This window comes from Pezoporus wallicus, unplaced genomic scaffold (genome assembly GCF_028554395.1).
Source record: "Pezoporus wallicus isolate ANWC-B61680 ecotype Strahan unplaced genomic scaffold, APGP_CSIRO_Pwel_v1 contig_3858, whole genome shotgun sequence".
NCBI lineage: Eukaryota > Metazoa > Chordata > Aves > Psittaciformes > Psittacidae > Pezoporus > Pezoporus wallicus.
In genome coordinates this window covers 863,734-889,917 of record NW_026638754.1, presented here as the reverse complement: position 1 = coordinate 889,917, position 26,184 = coordinate 863,734, and the positions used below count along the sequence as shown (strand labels likewise).

General features: G+C 37.9%; 1 protein-coding gene across 1 annotated transcript in view; it reads right to left on the bottom strand.

Annotated features, from left to right (window-relative positions):
• The window catches only part of MDFIC (MyoD family inhibitor domain containing), a 51,868-nt gene extending 26,127 nt beyond the window's left edge, over nt 1-25,741 (bottom strand). Inside the window, 6 exon segments of the mRNA XM_057412194.1 lie at nt 14,118-14,249; nt 24,590-24,745; nt 25,194-25,207; nt 25,209-25,278; nt 25,281-25,401; nt 25,403-25,741. Of these exon segments, the coding sequence (XP_057268177.1) occupies nt 14,118-14,249; nt 24,590-24,745; nt 25,194-25,207; nt 25,209-25,278; nt 25,281-25,401; nt 25,403-25,507 (598 nt within the window). The 5' untranslated portion in view covers nt 25,508-25,741.
• Between the last annotated feature and the right edge of the window lie 443 nt (nt 25,742-26,184).

The window sequence follows — 26,184 nt, the reverse complement described above, 5'->3', positions numbered from 1 at the left end:
AAAATACAGAATATCAGTACAAAAGTAATAATACATACATTGATAACTGAGTTTCTGATCCCTTTGCTGCACTTGTTTTCTCTCTAGTATTCTTTCTTGCAACCTAGAGCTGATGCTAAGTTTGGCATCCACTGACATCAAGTATTGGAAAACCAAAGAAAGAAAGACAGAAAGCACAGCTGCAAGGAAAATTGAACAGGAGAAGCAAATGGGCAGTAACCACAAGGAACAGGCTAAAACTTGGGATTTTACATTATTAAAACAAGAGTAGGGCAAAAACATCAAAAGAAAAAAGAGCAGACAGCAACCACCCAGAAGAAGACAGCACTGGAGGGGAAGGAGACAGAAAGGGAAAAAAAAATCCCCCCAGTGAGCTGAGACACTTTCAGTCTGTGAGGGCAGAAAAGAGTAGAGAAGAAGAAACAACAAAAAAAAAAACCCAACAAGTAAAATCCCATTCAAGCAGAAGTATTTTCTTAATTTTTACAAAAGGATTAAATAAGAAATTATTAGTTGATAAACAATGAAATAAAATAAACACATTGTACTTATACAGTGATCTCACACTGACGCAATAGTTCCCCTTCTACTGGAGGTCAGAGAGGCTCCTGAAGCCTAAGCCAAAAATCAGCCACATTCAGCAATAGCAGCATGATGGAAAATGGAAATTCCATGTCAGAAAACAGGGTGAGGACTTCAGGTCCATAACAATAACTCTTCATGACCCAGCTTGTCATTACTAGAGACAGGATAGCTCATAGAGTGATTGTCAGTAGGAGAAAAAAGATGTGGAAAAGTAGCAGAGAGTAAAGCAAGTGTCCAGCTATTTTCCCATCCTGAAAAAGCAGAGGATGATCAGAAAGAGAAGCAACATGCATCTGCACCAGTAACATTAAACACACTGAGAAGGGTTACTCTCTGAGTGCCCTTCAGCTAAGGGAATTCCCTCATAGCTAACAGGGTCTAGGCGATGGGGGTAGGAGTCCCGTCACCGATCCACCTGGCTGCTATGCCCACGAGTGGGATGAATGGGGCTCTCCCATCCCAAAGCACTGCAGAGATCCCAGGTCACCAAAGGACTTTGGGCACACACATGAAGTCCAGGCAAAGCTATCATAAACTGGGTCTTGGGCTGCTTTATGCCACCAATGCACCAGTTTGGCATTAAGATGAAATGAGAGCTCCTTTTCCTGTTTTCAAACTGTTCTGGCATGCCTTGAAGAGATATGTTACAATCTCACCTGAAATGTTTTTGTGCAAACTGTACAGATTCTTGAGAATACACCTTCAAAGTCTTCTTATCAGAGCCCTTAAAAAAACTAAATTCTCTTTTTTTTTCCTTATTTAAATTCAAAATTGCAAGGAACCATGGACTGAAGGCTGCATCTCTGCATCAGAGCTCACTGCCCTGTCCCTTCCCCACCCCACAGGCAGTTTTACACTGAAACAGTAGCTTCATATACTGAAGAGAAAGGGAATGTTTTATTTCAGAGTGCAAAAATTTATCAGCTAAGGGATTAGTGTGTTCAATTCAAAGCTGAATGTGCTTAACACCTAATCATTGTCACCAAGACTTAGGACACAGGAAAATGTTTTTTACTTACTTCTTATTTACTGTATTCTACCAAAATGACACAGGAAGTCCTCTTTCTGACTCAGCTGGACAAACCCACCCATCCTGGCCAAGCTTTGACCAATGACCTGCATTGCATGAATTCAATATAGTAAAAAAAACAACCAAAAGCTGCTAAATGAGTTTTTGTCTGCTGCTCATTCATATATCCCTTAGAGCAGTGCAAAAGTCAGATTGCTCTCTGTGCCTGGTGAAGACCGAACTTCCTGCAAAAATGATGCACTTAGTTTCCTGAAAGGAAGCAAAGCATAAGCTGCTCAAACAATTCACAAGAGAGCTCTGATATCTGAGCCACGCAGTTACAAATCTGCCCTGCTACAAAAATACAGTGTCACATCAGTGACCGACAGCTACAAGCATGAAAATTCAGAGAAACAAATGCATTAATGCAAAGGAAAAAGCACCAGATTATCTGAAGAAAGAGGTAAATTGTCTTAACAGGACGAAATTACCTGTAAAATCTTTTCCTTTCATCCACAACTGAGTTAAATTCTGATTCTCCACTCACCTCATGAAACAAGATAAAATCTCTATGAAATTATTATGCCCAAACTATTTCAGTATAGTAGAGGCGAGTAGTACCTGCAAGTCCTTATACTACAGAACTGACTGAATAGCAGCAGAAAACTGTTTTTTATCTCTAACATACAGAATGAGAGTATTCTTACTTCAACATGCTTAAAGGCGTTCAACATTATGTATGGAATCGTTTTAATTCTTTACTAGAAATATAACAAATATTCCTTCCAACTTATAAAACTATGCAATTTGGCCCACTGAATTTTATTTAGTTCACCCTCTGTTTAAAATACTTCTGAGCAGCATTTAAATTTGGACAAGGCCCATGCTTTGAATCAATGCTTCTTGCAACAGGGATCTTTTTTCTGAAAACCTTGTTTTGTCTTATTTAGAAGACATAATTCCTTTTATTTGCAGAGGTAAAGACAATCCTTCTCCACTAATCACCATTACTTATTTCTTTCAATGGAGTACAGACTCAGCAGTGAGATCTGTGCTATGTTAATGCTATTCATAATACTGAAAAGTACCAATTTCTACGTCTAAAACCATTTTGCAAATCAGCTTAAGGATTTTACAGGAAAGAAACAACATTTAGAATTTACAGTTACTTTTTTGTCCTTTTACAATTAAAAAGCTTTAAAAAATCACAGCTGAGGCAGCAAGTTCCTCTTACCCAAAAAAGATCCAAAGTGCAGGAGCAAACCTCACCTTATAGCAAAGAAAGCAACTACATCACATGCAAACAACCTTTCGTCACTGCTTACACAAGCCTTCAGCCCCACAAAAGCATTCATGTCACCATGAGCAACAGCAGCTCGACAGGCTGGCTATGGGTGAGCCAAACTGCTGCCTCCATCCCTTTGTGCTGTGCAGCTGTTCCATGCTTGGGAAACATCTCAGCCTCACTTCTTGCATTTCTTGGCCCTGAACAAAAAAGCCCTTAGGAAATCATTCAAACAACTGCCAAAAGGACAGAACTGCACTGTTTTTTATACACCCTTATCCACTCTACTAAAGATTCATGCCATCTGCCATTTTATTTGCACTGCTATGATAGCCCTGCCACTTGCAGTTAATTCCAGAACCCTTTTCTTTACTGTTCCTTTATTACAACTAGCTATATTTTATTAGGCCATACCATTTTCTCAGGCTGCTGGAATTAACAGCTCACAATGGAAACATCTCCCTACCACCTTATATTTAATTAGTGATCTATTAATCAAGACAAAATTCCTTGTTTCTGATTAGTACGGTACTGCCAAGCCAAACTACTCAAAAATCTTCAAAAGTTTCTTTTTAAATACATCCTTTTTATTGGCATTGTCAATTTCAAGTCTTTAACTGTCAGCTTTTGTCAGTACTTACCGACTAAGACCAGGTTAATTTTTTGTTTATTTTATAAAAAATTAAATCTCACATTATCATGACTCTAGAAGCTAAGATTTGCATAGTGTGCTGTAATAGTTAACAGTTGTTCTGTTTTCCCTGAATACACAGTTTCTTTCCATAATGTTTAATTTACTGTTAATTTTCCAGTAGTCAAAATAATCATTCTAATAACAAGGTTCACTGCTACTTACAAAATAGCTTAAATGTTGATGTTAACACACAGAAGCTGAACTGAACAGTCCTTTATACTGAGGCACTTTAAACACACACACAGTCAGCCTCTAAGAACAACCCTGCTGTCATTGCTTACAAGTACATAACTGTAATAGAGTAAAAAGTGGGGAAACAGGAAAAAGGACTATTCAAACAAAAAAAAAAAGAGGGAAAGGGGGACTAGAGAATATTGTGCAAACAGAAAAGAGAAAGATGGCTTAGAGATAGTAACTATAATAGGGATGGGTCAGTCTTTTTTTACTTTATAAAATAAATATGGGGAAGGGGATGTAGAACCATTTATTGCGAATGGGATCAAATCTTAAACACTCTTCCAAGTTTGACTCTACCAAGATCTACCACTTCTCTTTCTATTGTATCAGCAATCCATATACTTTATTCCAAAATTATCATAATTTCTAAAGGATTCTTTCTTTACTGATCAAAACCTTCACGTGCCATTATGTTACAGTCATTGTGAAATGGGTATCTAACTCTGCCTTCAAGTTTTCAGAGCAAAGTGGATTATTCTACAGGAACCTTGCCTGTGCTATCAAACAACTTTTCTCACCTTTTCCATAAGGACCTGTTCCACAAATACCCAACAAACTATTGATAATGAGACCGAAATTGCTTGTCCTATTCCAGCTATCCTAGCAGAATCCCTGGTGTGGATGCAAACCTTATAACAAAAGAGACCTATTGCCAGGTTATTTTCAAAGAGGTTATTTTGCCAAGTTCAAGGAGGGAGCACAGCACAGCAAGTGAGGTCTCTCCATTATGCTGCTCTTCTCACAGAGCTATAGTGGATACTATGCAATACCCAAATGGACAAAAACAATCAGTAAATTATTTAAAATTAAGATTGAATTTATTGAATAAATTGTAGGGAAAAGATTCATCATGTATAACACTACCCTACTGATGGGAATCAGAAAATCAAGTGGATAGAGAAATAGAAGTAACAGTCAAAGGAAAGGAACAAGAGGAAGGGAGGGGAAAAGAAAAAAAAAAAAGGTAACTTTTATTAGAATGCCTCCTTTAAAATGTTAAAATGGTGCTGTGTGTTGGTTGTTCCCTTCCATACCTTTCCAAAGGCAAACACTGTCTTATTTGTTGTAAATACAAAACTCATACTAGTTTCAAATTTCCAAGTCTTTGATCCAGGACAGAACAGTTTACAAAATACCTGTGATGAGGACTGCTTTGAAACATGTAGATATTTCTAACTTATTCAGATGCATGAACATACTCTCCTAGATACTTTATAGAATGATTAGGGCATAGCTCCACTGAAAGATTTATTCCCATATAAAAATATTTCTCAATACTGATTTTACATCATAAATATGCTATGGACTATTATCACTGAAAACTCAGCACACAATAAAAAGAATATATACCAAGGTAGGGAAATACTTTATAAAGTTATAGTTACAAAGTGAGCTAGGAAATACTAAATTGTTAGATGAGCTGGTGTAATTTAGTAAAATCACATATATGACAAGTACATGTGCATTACCCCAAAGTTAGCTCCATATCCCGCTGCGCCATCCAAATATATATTTTTTTTTATATCACCTTGTGAAAAACTCAGTTTAATCACTCAGACAATCCTTCCCAAGCAGGATGATCCCAAATCTTCTCACCAAAGCTTACTGCTTCCTTTATTTTGAAATTCAAGCAAAAAGAGTATTCTTTACTCATCTCCTGATTGTCTGAGTTGTGCTGACCAAAAAGATGTTCAGTCTGGTTTGACACTTCTCTTATGGCCAATTTTGGTAAACATAATAATCTTTCATTGCTTTTCTGTTAAAATGTGAGTTTTATTTTAACTTGGCAGAATGCAGTTAAATTATGAATTTGTCCTAATAAAGAAAAAAGGAAAGGGTACACGCCTTCTACCTGGCTAAGAGCTTTAACTTCTGAAGAAAGACATCTCTCAGAGCTACCCATACTTGAAGACAGACTTGCTGTTGCTCTGCTGAGGAATGGGCAAACAGCTTATGCTGTCTCTCAGGGGCAAAAACTTGTCCTGAAGGTTAAATCTGACTCATAGGCCACATATCTTATAGGCTTGCCTAACAGCTTGCTCTACTTGATTTGCCTCAAAAGTAAACTTTGTAACATTTTATGCAAACATTATACCACCTTAAGTCTGAGCTATAAATCAATAAAACTCACTTAAGCTTGAGGAACTTCTGCAAGAGGAAATAACCTTTCAGTTGAAATTCTGCTCTAATTAACACTAGCGTTCCTAAATCTGACATTTTTCTCTAAACAAGTATCATAATATTTATAGCTTCAGATTTAAGTAATAACATGATAGTTGAGATATTGCATAGAATTTGAGGGAAACTGGTTTAAAAGGAAAAATTTAAGCCTCTAAATTTCTTGGGTCCAGACATAAACTTCCAAATTTGAAACCTCTCATCTCAGAATGCCATGGGTTTGTATTTCATGATCAAAAATTACAAGCATAGTTTCCATGCAAAAACCTGCTTCTCACATGCCAGAACACTACTGTTTAATTAAAAATAGTTAAGTCTCAGGTGGCAAATAATTCATTATTCTCTTAAATCAAACCTCTATTTTTGGAGGCCTACCTCATCAGTATAATGAGTTAACAAAACCAGTATTAGAAATAGCCCAAGTGACCACAGCTGTTTGACATTTGAATGTTTTTCAAAGGGATTCTTTGGGTTTGGATCATGAATAATATTTTTTTAGGGAAAACAAAAAACTGCCAGCACTAGCACCACAACAACACACAAACAGGTCATAAGCTCCTGTTTTTCCTTGTCCTTTACAAAAATACCTTCAGGGAAAGGTACTTGTGGGTACTTTTGCACTGCAGATATTACCAGAATGCAGAACAACTAGTATTCAGACCTTTCTTTCCTCTGGATAGCTATTTAAAGAAGAAAAATATTTAACCATAATTACTCGGCTAAGCCTTCTGCTGTGACCATAAGCTCCCCTTCATCTTTCACTTTTTTACCAGCAAATACAATATTTGAAAGATTAAAAACTATTTTTACTCTCTAAATTTTGAAGAATTAATCATTTTGATGTACACAGAATATACAGTACTACAGTACTACTTTTCAGCTGTATAAACTACTCTAGGACTCCAGGTATTGCAAACACACAATAGCAAACGTAAAATAAAATTTTAAACAGAAAAACTAAGACAGTTTTTCTCATGTTATAAGTTTAAGACATCCTTGCCAGAAGCAGGTTCCTAAAAGTACAAGTTGCATGATGATACTTTTGCACACTTTGTAATTTGGTGTTTGCTAAAAATGGCTTACTGAATACCGTTAGCACAGAAAATAGCAGACTGAAACCACACTGACTCATTGGTTTTGTAGGGCAATATTTCACATAGAACACAGTCAGAATTTTATTACTCTTCCTTTTTAAGGAACTACTACAAATGTATTGTACTTTTTCCCCTATAAGAGGAACTAACCAGGAAAAGAACATATTCTTTCCAGTCTAGGCAAAACAGCACATTAATTCTGAGACAGTATCAATACAACAAAGGAAAATATTCTGAAATTAAGATACAGCTTACTTCAGGCTCAAACACAGCAAGCACAGTAATCTTCATACTACTTGAAGAATTTCATCTTTTTCTGCTACTGATGATTATTGCCATTCAAACTTCCCCAGCCTCAGACCATAAATTCAGATGATGTTTTGAAAGTCAGAAGGAGTAACACAGAAAATGAAAGGCTTCAGGTAATTCTAGCTACTAGTGATATGCAGAATACATGCACCTATCATACGGTCATCTGGTGCAGTTTAAAGTTCTCACTGAAGTTTCACCACTGTTCTGTAAATGGATCAACAACAGTAAGTTTATTTCTCCACATGGAGTCACCACAGAGTATACAAATTCCTCACCCTTTGCATTCCATCATTAACTGCATCGCTTCAAAACATTCCACCCATATTTGAAGGGAAGAGGCTACACAGAAAACATCTGCATCCCACAGCAGCTCTGTTTATAAGGGGCTACTAATTCAGCAACACGTGGGTCTTTCCACAGATATCTTCTGTAAACACCGAAGACCAAGTCTTTGAAGACTAACTGCAAGGATACAGATATCTGTGAATAAGCCTCTTTGCCCAGGAGATGGTGAAATGAAAATTAAATTAAAATGCTATGGTTGTGCAACAACGAGGTGTGAAATTCCCTCTCAACTGAGAGATTTGATCCCAGAAATTCCTAGGGGAAATGAAAAGTGGTGAGATGGATACACTTTCAACAAGAAAAGACCTACCTTTCTGCAGAAGTCTCCAGGCAGACACTGGAAAGAGTGTGTCATCTTTATCCATTAAAAAAAAAAGAGGAGGGAAATCTAAACAAGCCCAGCTGAATCATCAAGACTCAGATGAACAGTAGCAAACATGAGCTCCAGTTGAGTATGTGTGCACCAGCTGCAAACCCTGATTAGTCTATCTGGAATACTGAAAATGTCTGGTCTCTTGGTATTCTGATAGCACTGGCTTCTGATTTTTCAATTGTATTTCTCAGCCCACTGCCAAAGTACTGTTGATCGCTTCTCTCCTCAGCTTCAACTGGTGTATCATCAGCAGGACTAAATCCATGAGTCTTTCACTGCCTTAGTACTTCTGATGCACGACACACTGACCTGTCTGTAAGCCAACTGAATTCCAAAATTTTGTTAAACAGCATAATTTTCACTACCACCTTTACGAGATGCTTTATCTTGACTGGCATAAGTACTCCAAATATGCTCTACAACACAGGTAACTTTCTTCCAGGTTATATAATCAAAGCCGTAGTTCACTATTTAGTGGCTGAAAACTTGCCACAGCATATCCCGGGTAGGCAGCTATGAAGAAAATTAACTCTTTCACAGCAAAACCAGTAACAAAACTATTATAATAAATCACATTCTACCTCCTGTGTTGTGCTAAGGGACTAGCTCATGCACAACATTTTCAAAGAATGTTTGCAAAAATGCTTGTGTTGTCAGCCATTTACAGCTGGTTGGGAAGAAGTTAAAAAACATCAGGCTCCTCAGGAGACATGAGCGGAGTTATCTGAGGACTTCTGGAACAGAAGTAGTATGAGATCTGTCAGGTCAGAGGGAGAAACAGAAGTAACACAGGCTAGTTCTATGCTTGGGAAAGGATTAGAAAATCTCTCTGGGAGGAGTTCTTAAGGAAGACCTTCACACTTCTTTTTCTTCTACTGGCCAGATTCCTCAAAGAGTTATCCTTTTTAAACAAGGATCTAAATATCAAATACTGCATTCCTGTAGTTAAATATTGAACTGATTAAAGTTTTTTCATTCATAGGTTTGCAGATTTTTATACCTGGGCATATTTGTAACATTGTACATAAATCACTTTTTTAACTAAAAGAATACACCTTTCAGATTTAGCAATATATTTTGAATAATTTCCATTAATCTATTCTGCACAATTTCCGTACTCACAAACTCAGTTACACTGCAAGAAGATTATCATACTTTCTAGCTTTCAAGAGAAACATTTAAGTTACTTCAAGCTCTGTGCAATATTTTAGAGATAGAATTAAAAAAGGCAACTGAAATCACAATAACTGGAAGATGACTCTGCACCATAAATTAGCCAAGAAGATAAATATGGATTAATATCAAACAAAAAGAACAGTTCTAACAGCAGATTATCTTCATTTCCTTGGAAAAAAAGTCCCAAACCCAAACTGCGTAATTTAAGCTACAGTAATCAGTCACTTAGCCAAAGGGAAAAGGGAATCTCCCGATGTTAAAATTAAATAAAGTCATTATTTATTTAATAGTAAATTAAAAGTAAAAATGTAAACATAAAAATATAGAAAACAAAAATATTAGGATATCTAGGCTTATATTTAAATAAAACAAAAGAATGTAATAAAATAGTGGGCACAAGAACATGTAAAATTGTTTAATCCCCACTGATCTGAATGAAGCATCCCTTTCTCTGAAGAACCACTCTTATCAGGTGGGTGTTTCATGGAGGAGAGAGAGGCAATTGAAGCTAGGAAATGATGGATAGCAATGACCTTTCTATCTGTAAAACATGGGCATATTTTAGGTATTTAATCTTGAGAATTGGATTATTATTAATCAATTATTAATGACAATTTGAATCTATGGTAGATGTTTTTTGTTTTCTTAAATATCACATAGCTAAGGTCCTGCTTGAAAACCAGAAAGGAGATTAAATTCTCACAAGCAAATAGTGTTCAAGACTGGCATTTTCTTCCCTCCTAAACATTTCTTCCCCTGCATAACAGCACACACTGATGATAACCTAGTAGCCTCTGTAAAAATTCTGCCTAAGTATTCTGAAAACCGCCTTTATAGCTTTTTTTTTTTTTTTAAATTTTTGCTCCTTTAAAAAAAAAAAAAAGGAGCAAAAATTATCCCTAACCTTTCCCAAAGAACAAAGCAGGCCGTTGTGGTAACATGGAGAAGCAAAACTACCTATGGCTTCATTCCTATAGCCACTAGTTACTCAACTGCATGTCTTAACATCCACACTTCCTCACTTGCCAAATCTGAGTGATAACAGAAGCAGAACATCTCCACTACAAGCCACCAGATCATAAAATGAAAATAAGCAGAAGGTGTCTGCAGGTATTTAAAATGCATTGACAAAGAAGGAAACGCAGACGGAGTGATTCAAAGGCTAAGCTCTTTTGAAAAGCAGAACCCCTACAGCCTGCAATAAAATACAAAATATATGTGCATCTGTGAGTGCAAAGGAATAGGTCCCAATGTTGCCTTGAACACCTGAGCTGAAAAATATAGAGGTTATACCAGTTTGAAGGAATCACTATGACAAAGAGACTCTTCCTCACTCAGGTTCTAAAATTGAAGGATACGGATAGCAATGGCCACCTTATGAAGAATAAAGCCAATTTAACACATCTAAGACCACCACATATTTGGCAGGTCTTCCCGTACTTAAATTCTCTGATAAAAAATGTACACCTGATTTCTAGTCTAACTGAACTTCCAGGCATTACACCTAGTTCTCCCTTTGTCTGCTTCAGTTGATGAGTTGTCTTAACATATTTCTGTGTTTTGTGGTATCATGTTTCTTAGGGACTAGACAAGGGCCTCTTTACTCCCTTGTTAACACTAAACAGATTTAATTCTAGGAGGTTTTCCACAATAAGGCATGTTTTCAACTACTCCAGTCATTCCTGAAATATTTGTGGTTCTACCCTGACCCTTCTCCAACTGAACACAGTATTCCAGTAACAGTCATGCAAGTGCATTAACAATTAATACAGAAAGGTAATATAACCATTTCTTCTCATTTAGCTATTCCCTGCCTATATAGCAGTAAACTGTAACCTTTTGACTCTCAAGGTCTCTTCAAAAACAGTTCCTTGGTTGAAGCTTCCCATAAGATTACCCATTTACCCAGGGTATTACGAGCTTTTCCATTTGGGGTGAGAGAAGGGACTCTCTCTAAAGGAGGCGGGAAAGGGCTCTAAAGGAGGTGGGAAAGGGCTAATCTGGAGAAACCTCATAATCTAGAAATTAAAAAAGGGGGGTTGAGAAAAGGACTGCAAGGGCAGGGAAGGTGAACTGAAAACATCATACTTTGGAAAACGGGAGCAGCATTTTATTTTATTGATGTTGCCTGGTAAACTGAGTTCACAAGTGCAAATGAGAAATCATACATAATGAAGTCATTACAGAGCCTCTAACACTGGACTTCGTTGTTGGTGTGCCAGTAAAACTGACTGATTAATCTACTTCCATATAACAGCAGGATAAAACAGCTGCAAACAAGGAAAACCTTGGAAATAAAATACTGGAAATATTTATAAAGTGAAAAATAAGGCTAACAAATGGAGTGTGTATCAACTGTGGGGGTGGAAAAGAATCTGTATGGGAAAAAAAGAAACTGACTCGTTAGGATAGTGAATGGTTGTTAATACCTGAGAAAATTGAAATATGCCTTGTCTAAAACAATTTAAAGGGTTTTTAAATATACCATAATGATCAAAACATTTTATTTGTAACCTCAAGCTTCTTTCAATACGCAGCATTTGGCAAACTTTAGCCTAGTGGGGTAATAGATCTGGTTGAATCACAGCCATTCTGAGCTATGATACTTGTTATTTTAGATGAAATGCCTAAGTAATATTGCGATAAAGAAGCTTCTCTTTGCTCTCCTTGTTCTATCTTTCAAACTTGAGTTATGAAGTAGATTGAGTTGTAAAACTCTTGCAGACTACAAGAAGTACTTGTAATTGAGCCGGTGTTCCTCAGTTCTTTTAAGTAGAACAGACTTCCCTACTCATGGCCACAGCCTCCAAAAAAAAGAAAAGAAGCTGTTTTAAGTTCATCATTTTTTGTTTCTTTCATCTAGAAAACATTAACAATAAAGGTTAAAAGAAATCATTAATTTGAAACAAAGGATTGCATCATAGCAGCTACTCAAACATATCTCATAATAAAGCTACTGCTACACAAAACTTAGTTATTAAGACCAGGAGGTTTAGAAACTTCCAGGTTTCACTTAAACTTGCTTTCATAAAATCAAAGGTAAAACTACGCATGACTCCAGAAGGAGCATAGCTGTACACACTGGAGCAGTACATTACACTTCGATTTTACCCTGCCTTTCCCATTGTTCCTGATATTTTTTTTAATACAGCAGTAGATAAGCCTCCCATCACAGACACCACAGACACATACAACTGCACAGAACTGTCAAGTCACTTTACCAGGGACTTGCACAGTCTGCTGCGATTTCTACTGTACTTTGAAAAACATGATCTTTTCCTCTCCCTCTTTCCCAGTAGAGCCACTACAATATGTCCTTGTGGTGAACAGATTAGAGGAAGCACAGCGCCATCCTACTGTCCTTGGTTCTTTCCTCCATAGTTCAGGTATGCTGCTAGCTGTCACACAATAAATCTGCTTTCTTATTGTTCCGGAAATAAGGAAGGCTCTAGGAAGAGGGAAGGAGAAAGAGGCCACTCCAAAAGCAGCAGATTCTATATATGCACCTTCCCACGTCCTCAACACAAGGAAAAATCAATTGCTTGTTCAGGGACAGTTAGGTTTAAAACAATAATCTTTTCAGATTTAAGTAAACTCTGAAGCTGTTCAGGACAATTCTCACTCTTTAGAGTCCTTTAGGAATTATTCTTAAATTGCGAGATAAATATCTGACATGCCAAATTAATTTCCTGTAGAGGATCTAGATAAGTATTCAATACATTAAGGGTATAAGTATTTATAAGGATTATTTAGAAAAAAGGATTAACTAAGGTTTGAAAAGAACTCCAGATGCTAACACAAAGTTCACATGTGGAATGCGTAGGTAAGACTAAAAAATGAGCAAACAAAACAAACCTAAAAAAAACAGGGTGACTCCATATAAAATCACCAGTATTGACAACAGCAGGTTCAGAAATACGAATTTACCCCACTGTGCACAGTGTAGTACATGTGCAGTATAAAGACATACTGACCCCAAAGTGTGTGGTCAGACAATGATCTCCAAGAGCTGGCTCACTGCTCAGCCTTTAGTCCATTTGCTTTCTGAATACACCCTATAATTAGAGAACAATTTCTCATGCAGCCCCTCCCTTGAGCAACTAATGTTCAAGCATTCACAGAATTTTAAAGTAGCATTAGCTCTGGCAGTTGACAGAAATATTTTTGCCTCGGGAGGGTGCAATTGTGGCTGATCTTTTGGACAACATAAGAGCTCCAATTCAAGACAAAATTGGGAACAATCTTGCATCCCTTTTCATGTTTTAAAGCATTTAAGACATACACTAGGAACATGGACTTTCAAAAACTCATTAAAAAAACAGTTCCATATCTTAGGCCTAAACCTTGTCTTGCAGCATTCTTTAGTTTTGAAAGGAATAACTGCTTTAGGATTAAAAACTCTTCATAAACTTACACCTGACCAGTACCAAGTGCATCTGAAAGCAACAGCTCTCAGCATAGTTTACTCTGCCACTTAAATGTATAACCTGACAAATCAAGGCCGGTGACACCCAGCACAGCTGCATTCTGCAGCTCATGTGCCTACTAAATATACAGATCCCATGATGAATGATAAAAATATAACAATAAGGCTTAAAAAATGTAGATGCTACAGAGGCCTACATTCTACTGTACCACTCAAATCACACCTTTCTTTTAACTCACTGTTTATGCATGCTGACAGGAGTCATTCTGGGAAACTCAGCAAGTACGCATTATAGTTGCAACACAATTGCATTTGACACGCATTTAACAGAGTCAACGGGCAGTATCCCGTTACACTGTGAAAGCAAGCCTAAGTGGCAGCAATTTGCTCTGGAAATACTTACTTCTGATGAGGTCACCATCAGTGCGATTTCCCCAGATGGACTGGTCTTGTATCTCTGGCTGTATACTTTGGTTACTGGAAGGCTGGTTTATGTCTTTATCTCCTGCCGCGGTATTCTCTTGGTCTGCTTTTCCTAAGTCAAAAGAAATTTTAAAGTATTAGTTTCTATGGTGTTTTTCCTCTATGTAAACAAAACTCATCTTTGGAAATTTAAACCAAAAAAGAATAACTCATCTCAGCCCCTCATGTAGCTTCCTTAGAAATAGTTCCTAATAAAGCTTATTTTCCATTTGTTTTCTTGTCTAGATCAAAACAAATTTTCTTTAAGAAAGTCTTTTAGTCATATTGTGCTTAATCAGGCAAAATAATACTCACCAGCATTTGCCACCACATGCTATGGTTCAGTTTGCTTATGTTGAGTTACCTTCCACAAAATTTTCAGATAAAGGTTTGAATTGTTTTGTCACATAAAAAAAAAACATTATTTTTTTTGCCCACATACATGTGGCTCTGGCATATAAAATCTACAAGAATTCCACTAATGCCTGTTTTCTATTATTTAAAATTGGAAATATAATTAAACAGAAATATTGCTGAAAGTACAAATATTCAGAAAATTTATTATAACACAATCACCCATTTTGTTGAAAAAATAACCTTTAAAAACCATTTTTTAATAAAAGTCAATATTTAGCCTATGATGAAAGGAAAAATTATTTCTTCTCTCCAAGTATATACAAGACACTGGGAAATTCTCATGGTAAGGTTATTTGAGGGATTCAAGTTTTTTCACAAGATAGCAGATCTTGTTGTTTTGATGATTTCACCAATTAACACACACAGACCTGCATTTTCACAAACCAAGGTAAGTGACAGCTTTCATTCTGATTGTCATTAATGTTTTAGCAATCAAATTCACGTACACAAATCTTTCTGATCTTGATTGCTACAGGATTTTCCTATGGGCATTCAAAGAAACACTTCCAAATCTGGAATTACTTTGTTCATTATTCACAGTGACAGATTATCAGTTTATATCACTTACTCGAGGGACCTGTAAAACACTAAACATTTTGTCTTAAGCTTTTTTTCTAATATACTTGCAACATTTGATAGTTACAGTATATCTAAATGAGCAACTGTTGAAAAAGTCTGTCAGGTCTATTTATTTGTTTCAAACGTGTTTATAAATCACTTATCACAACGTAATGACGCCATATCCTCCAACAAAGCAATGATTCCAGTCCTGAAACCCAGGAAAAACACTTACTGCTACTGCGACATATGAAAATTAGTTTCTTTATGTAGCCAACAGCAGTTCGATTTTAAATCCTAACTTTCTGCCTTTGTTATCCACCCTATTAAACTGAAGCACTGATCATCACTTAAAATAATATATGCCATACTGTATGTATAGTAGCATGTGCCTTCAAGCACTGCTGCTCCCCTTCTATTCATTTCCACCTCTGAAATGTCTGACCCAGCTACATCTGTGGTACTTCAATCTCAGCCCTCCCTCACCTCCCCATTTCTTCAACAGCTTGTCAATATTTCCTCAAGCCTGTCTTGAAATGAACAGTTTCACTGGGATTGGCATAGTTACTAAAGCAACTGGGAAGATACCCATTGACTTCTGTGAGTTTTGCATCTTGCCCTGATAATACCTAGATACTCATCCTACAAAAAAAAAAAAAAAAAAAAAAAAAAAAAAGCACCAAAACTAAATCAAAAAACTCAAAAAAAAAACCAAGCTAAAAACCTAAGAGATGTTTTCAAGCCCTTTGACAGGCATCAGACACAAATCCAACTGCACTGAAGTATGATGATTCTGCCTGGGCAGTTATGTACTAGGTGCAAATGAGATTTAAAAATGTCTTGAGCTGATTCTCCTGGAGAGAGTCTGTTTTGTTCTGATGAAAATAAGCAGCGTCGTGGAGAGAGAGAGTGTAAAAACTGTTTTCCACATAGAGAAAGCTTAAATGAGCTGTTTTAAGAGATTTTGCTCTCAAATTACTTTATTGCAGTAACATCACCAAGATTGCCACAGTATCTTCTAGACAGTGGTAGTACAAAACTGCAAAGTTACTGGACACAGTTTGGATAAGACTTTGCAGAGCCCTACTACTTCATGTAGTAAACAATGAATAGCCCTAAGGAAACATTAATGTTAATGTTAATATTATGGGTCTTTCAGTGTTCCAGATTACATTCTTATACAAGAAATCTAAAGGAGTGCAGAATACAGTCGTCATTATTCACAGGGATTTAGTTTTCATTCCTCTGCTTTGTTACTTGGTTTTGGTTCAGTATCTTTGTCTCTCTTTTTTTTTTTCTTAAAGGTCATACATGTATTTTTCATGTGTACTTTTATTATTCTAGCCAGATATGGTAAACAGCCAGGTATAATTATTTAATTTGCATGCAATTGTAAATTATATTAACGGTTAGCAAGAAAGTAGAAAATGGCACCATTAAAAAGTAAAAAACCACAACGCTTCAATTGAACACCAACCCATTTTGATAGGAAGTTTATAACAATTAACATTAATTGAATACCTATTCTTTGATCTATATAATTCACATGAAGATTTCCCCAGGAATGTGCATAACAGAAATCTACATCACTTCTCTGTTTTAATCAAGCTTAACCTTATGCATTTTTATGTAATACTTCCTTAGTATTTTAGCTTCTGCTTCCTTTAATACACCCCTCCGCTCTCATGTGATTAACCTCCAAAACTGAGAGCCAAGAAGAAAAAGAGATGCTCTTCCTAGCAGTTCAAATAACGGAAAGAAAAGACTCATTATGTTCTGAGGCTGGCAGTGCTGAAGTAGAAATACAATCTCTCTTTAAAACCACAAGTCACGTCACAAAAGCAACATAGTCTTTTTACCTACCACCATACCACCCCCAGACGAGTAACCCATGTGGCTACATACCACTCCTAAACTAACAGGCTGAAGAGTTTCTAGCCAAAAAACCCACAGGAGTGGTGTACACCCACACAGAGTAATCATCCTGAAGGTAAGCAGGGGCACAAACTCTGCTTGTATACAGATTAATGCAAGTTTAAGGTTTCAATACGGAAAGGATACAACATGGTGGCAAAGTATAGAACTGAGATGGTTAACAGCCCAAATCATTTACAGACAATTGGTAAGCCACTTACTGAAAAAAAAAGAACTTAATCACATCTCAAAATTACTATTTCATTAAACAAGTGAACTATTTTTTGTTTTTTTCATTTGGAATTATTAAAGTATATATAAATCATTTCTATAGTACATGCATTCGTTTTAAAATAATCTTGTTATATTTGTTTTTAAAGTTACACAGCAATACATGTATTTCATAGAATCAAACTTGTTTTCACTGTTGGGACTATTGTAGCATTGATTGTTAGCTCCCATTTTAGTTCAGAGCATATGCTTCTTGTTACATACAATTCTTTGAATCATGACAAATACATTCCACAAGACTGGACTAACACAACATTGTCGGTAGTCTGGGTCAGCAACAAGGCTGGTATTACAATAGCCCTCTCAAAAAGAAAATTTAACAAATAAACAGAATTGCTAAGAAAGACTTAGATACAGTTAGGCAAGAAGGGTATACAAGGCAATCTCTCTAGATCCTTTCCAATCCTTTCTTCTATGCTTTTATAAAGTTGCTGGGGCATAGTTCAAACTAATTTTTGAAATTTTCTTACAACACCCCAGTGGAATATCCCTCTTTTTAGAGCTATATTTATTCTATCTTCCTCTATGACAATGTAGAGGGTATTGAGTGGACGTCAAATTAACATACAAAATTGATAGAAAATACAAAACACATAGGTAATGGATATACATTTGCAGGACACACCTGGAAGGGCTCAGGGCTTTGTCTCTCTAAGTTCTTGTCCATTCACACTTAAGCTTCTCCCAAACACCCCACTATGTCTCTTGAGCTGCCCCAGAAATGGGTCTCCGTGTTGAAACATGCCATAACGCATCAGTAATTATGTAATATTCAATCTCTGAACACGCAAAAAAAATGGAAACAAGTGCCCACAATGAGTGGGTTGCATGTCCTCAGAGTATGATTGGCAGCTGATTTCTATTCATTGCATGACACATAAGCCTATGTACTCACTAAGCCATCTCTTCCAAGCATGTGAACTATAAGACTGCTTGACTAGGAACATGGTAAACTGGACTTGAGAAACAGGTTTAGAGTTTGTCTACTGACACAGGGAAACTGTGAATGTAAAATGAGTTAAAAATCCTGTCACTACAACAATAGAAAGCTCTGTTGCTATGACACATTCATCTTCTGTTCGCCAAAAACATGGTGGACAGCACCAAACAAGTAAATCAAAAGTAACAGCTGGGAAAGTCTTCTGGAAACCTGAGTGCATCATTCTCATCAAGGAGAGAGGAACAAGAAGAATGGGCTGGCACAGTGTAGTCACTGTGACCTGCAAACATGCAGAGTCAGAAACAGCCCAAGAGCTTTACTGTCTAAGGGTGGAGGAACGGCTGAGGCACAGGGCAAAGCTTATTTATGCACCTATATTTGACCCAGCTGCTGGAATGTAAACATGAATCCTCAGAAGGCCTGAGTTGTCCCTGAACAAGCAGAGGCAGATTTAAATATACATGGGCAAAGTTCAAACCATCCCAAATGGAATTTTGTCCTTCAAAGCACAGAAATCACAAAAAACACCCCAAAAACCAACCAAACAAACAAACAAACAAAAAAAAGACACAAAAACCCCACAAAACCCAGGAAGAAAAAAACCAAACCAAATAACAACAACAAAAAAAATACACACAAAAAAAAACAAATAAACATGAAAGTAGACCTATAAGGAACAAAGTTGAGGACTATTTCCAAAAGGAAGCAGTATGGTTCTCTGGCTCAAGCATACAGTGGTTGGGAGGGACTGAAGAGCATGTGACAAACACTGCATTTCTAACACTTCCTCTGTTCATTAATATCCTCGCTGGCAAGGAACCACTGAGGATGCTCTTTCCTACTGAAAATTCCACTGTTCACAACAGTAGCACAAAGGAATCGCAATAATACCAGGTTTCACAATGCAACTATTAACAGCAACACTCACCAGCAACCTAAAACTTTTAGTCATTCCACATAACAGGTTCAACTGCGCTGTTCATGTAACAGAGTAACTATTGCAGCTCATGATCTGCTTGAACTGATCTCATTTCATTAATGACTGATTGTACAATCTAATTTTAATATTAATAATCCATAAATTATGAAGTTGAAAGCATCCATTTAGATGTTTGCTTGTTTTAAAACTAATTTGATTTATTTCAATGACTTTCACTTAAATGTCTTACTGCAACCTTCAGTGGCTTCAAAATGCCACTGAAAAAAAATCAGTCTCTTAAAACTAGAGCAATTCAACTGAACTTCTTGGAAAGCCCTTACACAGAATTTTACAGCAAGCTATACAACAACTATGACTGTACTACAGGTTTGACAGCCCTAGACAAATTTCACTCATGATAAATTGAAAATTACTAGCAATATGCACACAGGTACTCCGCATTAATTAATTAAAAGCATTAAGAAAGTCAAATACAGAAGCAAAAACTTCACAAATAATGACACTAATTGTCATGTGGTCAGTTATAAATTTATGTTAATCATCCAAAATGTTTCACATGTGTACAAAACTAGTTGCTCATTAAATGCTAAGCATTACTTGGCTCAACATTAGCATGCTAATACTTGGTATTAGCAATAGTATGGCCCAATAAAAGTGGGCCTGTACAGTAAGAGCTGATTTTAAGGATACATTCCATATTATGCAGGGGATTTTCTTCTTTGGGCTAGCTCTCAGATTTAATCTCAAAGTCTGCAGGCTTATTAGTGGCTGGAGTGCATTAGGCACATTCCTGCAGTGCATCTTTCAGATTATATTGTCCAAAAGGAATCCAGTCCAGGTCACTCTCCAGGATCACTTCAAAATGCAAACCAAACCAGAGGCGAACAGGAGATCCATTTCAAAACTGCATTGCTGATCCAAATGAAAACACTAGCATAACACACTCGTTGCTGGATGCAACTTACTAGGTAAAAGCAAGTGTTTAAAACAAACAGAAATCTACCTTCTGAAGGCCTGGAATGGAATTTGAGAATTATTCTGGTATAAAATTAGCCTATGAGATGGAATAGAAATATTTCAAATTTGATGCAAGACCTTTACAGTCAACTCGATGAAATACAAGTCTATCACACCCATGTGGACATGAATCACTTAACTGGAACAGCATGAACATGAAACTGAAAGCAGAAGTGTATTTTTATGACAAACCAGAGTTAGACACTTATGAAAGTTTTAGGTATTTTAGTCAGTAACGTTCAATAGATCTCTCAGGAATGAGACGGCAATGAAAGAAATTAACACGGATTCACTGAACTCTTGTCAGATTGCAAGTAGTAAGATAAATATAGAGGAAGTATTTGGTAAATTTTGGCAATCTGAGTGCACTGGTTAACCGTTAAAATAAAAATCCATTACTCATAACACTGAGGCACTGCTGGTAAAGTGCAATAATTATGATGATAGTAATCATTGCCTCAAGAATGTCCAAATGTGCATTGCAGTAAGTCCTCTGTCACCCCATCTCATCTAGTCAGCATGTTCCTTTAGTGCTCCTCATCTTGAAAACAGCTAAGCACAGAAAACGTGAAGAGGTTTGAGTCACATTCTTGAAGAGGAGTACATGGTTTTTGTACTTTTCTGAATGGAAGTATTAGTTGCTGAACATGGTTTCCTCAGACTTCAAATCTGAACTGCACCTCCCTCCAGCATCAGTGACGTAATTTGTGCCAAAGCGAACTGTCACTTACAGAACTTGACTCTTAATATTTCTGCTGGACTTCTCCATCCTCCTCCCCACACCATTTAAAATAAAAAAAAAAAAAAAGAAAAAATCTAGTGTATTTCCATCATCTAAAGAGTCATCAGGAAGTTCTTATAGTTAAAGTGCAATTATCAGGCTCAATTTCATTAACAGAGGGTACTAGCAGTAGCAGTAGTAAATAGTAGTGAGAAAGCTAAATATTATTCACTTGTTATTCTAGGTTACACTTAGTTACATGCAACCAGAGGTAAAAGCATTTCAAATACTTTAGAGATGACAGTCCTCCATTGTCAAAAACATGGCTTGATTCTCTAAATAGTTCCATGTTCACTGAATTTCTCTCTTGTATTCCATGGATTATTCAAACACAGAGGACTTAATGAAAAAACTCTACCCGTAACCCAGGCAATAATCATGATACGACCTCTAAGATGTTAAACATTTTCCTTAAAGCAGAGAGGCTAATGGTCACTAATTGTCAAATTCTTTGCTTAGGGACATTTTTTTGGTACCTACCAGTGAAGAAAATACTTGATTACAGCCAAACTGAAGTGGTCTGAATGTAGAGATGACAGTATTTGCTGACTACACTGCATAGCACACAGGTGTGCAATGAACTAGTCATAATTTGATTTCAAGGCCTGTGGAGCTATAGAAGAGAAACGGCATGAGCAGGGTCTTGAACAAGGGTGCACAAGTAGAGCTACACTTTTGGAAGGATGTGGAAAAAATAACTAAATCTTTGCAGATATTATGTTAAACTTTAGGTTAAACCTGTAGCCTGTACCTTAGAGTAACAGTCTCCATTGGCACAGATAAAGGTTTAAAGACTGAAATTAACTACTGATATTGCCACAAAAGAAGACACTACGATTTCATTTGATCTCTCTCATAGCACACATAATTGTGGTGGGGCAAAGTCCAATAATCTCAGGAATATTTATGCATTAATTCAGTAATGAACTAGCAAAGAAGAACAGTGACAGGGCATATGTTGAGAGGGCATGCTGGTTAAAGTAGCAAAGTCTTTTAAGTTGCAAAAGCCAGAGCACGCCACAACTGTAGGCCAAACTATGTCTCAACCCAGAGTTTTCACTATATCCACAACTGATGCATATCCCTGCAATCTGCCTAAGTTTTACTACTTTTGTCTGTTTTTTAATTAGGTTGTGGGATAGCTATTTGTGGGATATTTAAAATTCAACTGAAGTCTCTTTTCCTTTCACAGAATAATACAATTTGGCTTCAGCATCTGAATTTACATGACAGCGAACAAAAGAAGCACTTTGAAGTTCTGGAAGTTTTGATGATACCTCACAGAACTACAGAAGAGAAGTTTATTCTCGGTTATCTACACCAGTTAAACAAATATAGAAAGTATAGTACAGCATGCTGTTATCAATCAAAAATTCTTTCTCACTAGAACGCACTTAATGCTTTATTATACATACAACATAAGCCAGTTTTTTCTTATTAAGGATTCTTATTTCTAGGTGGACACAGATTTGAAGTACCTCACTGTAAATATATGAAGTCATCGCATAAATACAATGAGGTGAATCTAAGTAAAGTAGCAATTATTTTAAATTATTGCAGAATTTTCCAAATACCTCTAGCCTATTTCCAGAAATACTATGAATTTCAACCACAGCTTTTAAAATTATTGCTGAATTCTAGAGAAGTCAGTGTACTTTTAGATGTTCTGGGGGTAGTATAGGAAGAGTAGGGGGTGTTGAAAGTGCCAGACATACTATCTTAGATCTCCAGTCCTGGAATATCTGGACTACCTTACCCTGTAACCACACACTGCAAAGCTGACAACAGAAATGCTGGAATATAGACTGGAAATGTTATGAACTCACCTCTTCCTCTTTCCACCCCCATTTCCCCAACAGACTTAAGCTAGAAAAAAAGTAGCAAATAACCACAGCTATCCTTAAACCTAAGTTCATTAGAATAAAAATTACATATTTGAATGATGAATTCTGTAAAAAAAAAAAAAAACAAATAGCCTTGTCTTTCTATGAACTACACACATGGTTTAAAATTGAGCCTGTGCCTTGAAGGGTGTGGCCAATGAGCAAATCTGAATCAATATATTACACTTTTTTGTACCTTACTGATCCCTGAAAAAGTAATTTCAGAATCCTCCACCTCAACAGCTGTGAGCTGTAATTGTGTCATTGGGATTTTCTGCACATAACTTTTCTCTGGACAGATCAGTATTTGTTTCCTTACTTTTAATAAAAAGAACAGCAAGTACTGAATAAGACTATTTCATAGTGAAAACTCAGCTTAAAGTGGCACTGTAAGAATCAGACCACTTTCCAGGCTAGTTAGCTCACTAAGTTACAACTTCAGTAACTTGGATGTATGGCCCACATGCAGAATGTAACCAGTGTGGCCACCTGATCACATGTCAAATAAAAACAACACACTGAAAATAAACATATATCACAGCTATTGATGTTTCTGACAAAAACATGATTCTAACAGATCAGTTCTGTATGCTTGATCTTCTGTATCTAATCATTTTTATTATTTTTTTTTACTGTTTAGAAGTTGTGAGTCATTCTCTAAGACAAAAAAAAACAAACAATAAGATAAGTATAAGCCAATTTAATATGTATCCCTGCCAGAACATTTTTTACTTAGCTACGGATACTTTCTGGTTTCTCAAATGAGACTTCAGTTTTCATTTCACATAGCTATTGACTTTCCAAGTTACAAAAACAAGACTGCATCTTTAATCCACAGTTGCACAACTGTGTTACCAGGCTCTGTTCCAGTTAACCAGTTATGAATAAAGTCACAGTTTTTGAACAAGCTTATTTGTCTGTTCTTCAGAGACTTTTTAAAACTCCTGTCAGAATTCTGGAAAACAAAACTGTAGTTGTAAACTGAAAAGAAAAAAAAAAATGTCTCATCTTCAAAGACCAAGACACAGGAAGCAAACATACTTCCCTACCTTGCAGATAACCTACACTACACCTTGACAAGCTTCCCTATATAAAGGTGATCAGAATACCAATGTATTTTGTGAAAATGCAAACAAGACATAACTTAAAGAACTTCTCTTCAAGATGAATGTACTTTCAAACAACCTTTTGAACAGCTGGCACAAAACAAGTTTACACTCCTAGAAATTGGTTTCAACTGAAGCATCACAAAGTAATCTAAGAACAAAACAGCAAAGTGACCTCGAACTTGAACAATGCTCCTGCTGCTGGAACAACCTTTCTCATTCTACTGCAAGACCTGGAAGAGCTTTAGAGGAAAGAGCTTCTAAACACAAATAGAGCTGAGAAGCAAGAAAGTGATTTTTAAGGAGCAGCATCTGCCTCTGAATGACTGCAGTTTTTCAAGTACTGAAAACCAGCACTCGCAACAGTGCATTTATTATTCTTTTTTTTTTTTTTCTACATAGGAATTTCTGGTTAAAACTCTAAAGAGGTGTTACAGAGTTACACCGAAGAGGGGAGGGAGCGGGAGGAGGAGTAAGAGAGGGGTTAAAACCCACAAAACAAATCCGTAAATGTATCATTCAAATAAAAGGTGCAACAATTACAGTGAAACTTTAAAGCAACTTACCTCGAGGGAGAGAGATCAAAGCGCTGTTTTCAGTCGGAGCTTGCTCTGGCCCTTCAGGCCCCGGAGGAAGAGGTTCTCTCACTTGGGACATCTGCCAGCTCTCTCACCGAGGAACAGACAGCCTGCACCCCTTTCCAACAACACTAACACGCGACCCTGAAGGAACAAGCAAATGAAAGCACTCGTTAATGTATTTCGTGCTGAAAACTCGCGGCTTGGGGGCGGGGGACTGAGACTGAGCAGGGACAGCAAGGAAGCAGCGGCAACTTTGCGGTGCGGCGGCGGGCGAGTCGCCCGCCCCCCACTGCGAGGACCCGCGGGGCCGGGGGGAGGCGGCTGTGGGGCGGGGGCGGCCGACGGCTGTCAGCCGGAGGGCCGGGGGTGCCCGGGGCAGGGCTTTTGGGGGGGACCCGGTAGGAGCCGACCGGCAGCGCAGCGCGCCCTACCTCTGCATTTCCTCCCGCTCCGCCCGGCCCTCCTCCGCGCCCCCGCCGCGGGAACTCCGCGCCTCCCGCCGCCGCTCTGTTTCCCCGGCGGCTGCCGCCTCTCCCGCCGCGCCCGCGGGCCTTCCCCCTGTGCCGGTGCGCGCACACTCTCCACTCACACCCGCTGTCCCCCCGCCGCCACAGTCACTCCTTCTCCATCATTTCCGGACAATGAAACATCCCACTCCCGCTGGCGCGGACGGGGCTCGGGACGGCGGTTCCGCAGGTCCTTACGCCCGCCAGCGACGGGCCCAAGGGCTGGCCTGGGCTAGGCTGGGCCAGGCCGGGTCCTGGGGGGAGCGGCCGGCGGACCACTGCGCTGCCCCCCGCCCTCAGTCGGGCCTCCAGCCGCGGAAATTCCCCCAGGAGGCCGAAACCCGTCAGGCAGAAACAGGGAAGAAGGAAAAAAAAAATCTGAAAGGGAGGCTTTCATGCCTGGACAGGGTTTGCAGCTGTAGCGCTTGGCAGCGGTGCAGGGGCACTTAAAGGTGCAGCCGCGGGCTCACAAGTTTCCCGCTGCGGGGACTGATGTCTGCCAACCAGTTGCGCCTCCGCAGCGGGGTCAGCGGGCACGCGGAGCTCCGAAGGGCCCAGAGCCGGGCCCCTGGCCTGACACTCCACTTCTGAGACCGGGTCCAGGACAACCTAACCCTCCCCTGCACCTTAGGGTCCAAGTGTGTCTAGAAAATGGACTTCAAAGGGAGCATACTGAAACATTCAACACGAAGAACAGAACAAGCATTTTCCAAAAGTACAGCCCTAAAGTGCAAACTACTCTCTCTGCTATCATCTGCCAAGTAGTGGTGGTACCTGTGCTTTCTCCACGTAGGAAATACATTTCTTTCCCATGGTACTGATTGATTTTATTGTCAGTATCATGCTCTGTTCTTGCCCACACCATAGAGTAATGCAGTTACTGCTCATGTGGGTGATGGTATCCCCCCACCATAAGCTGCAAGCCTTACCTTGCTTATGCTATCACAGTGTATTATTTTGTTGAAGTGCATCCATGTTTAAACTTACACTTTAACAAACAGATTTTTTATTATGGTTTAGCAATTATATTTTACTAGTATGTCTCATTACAGTGTACAGCCAGGTATTTTTGCG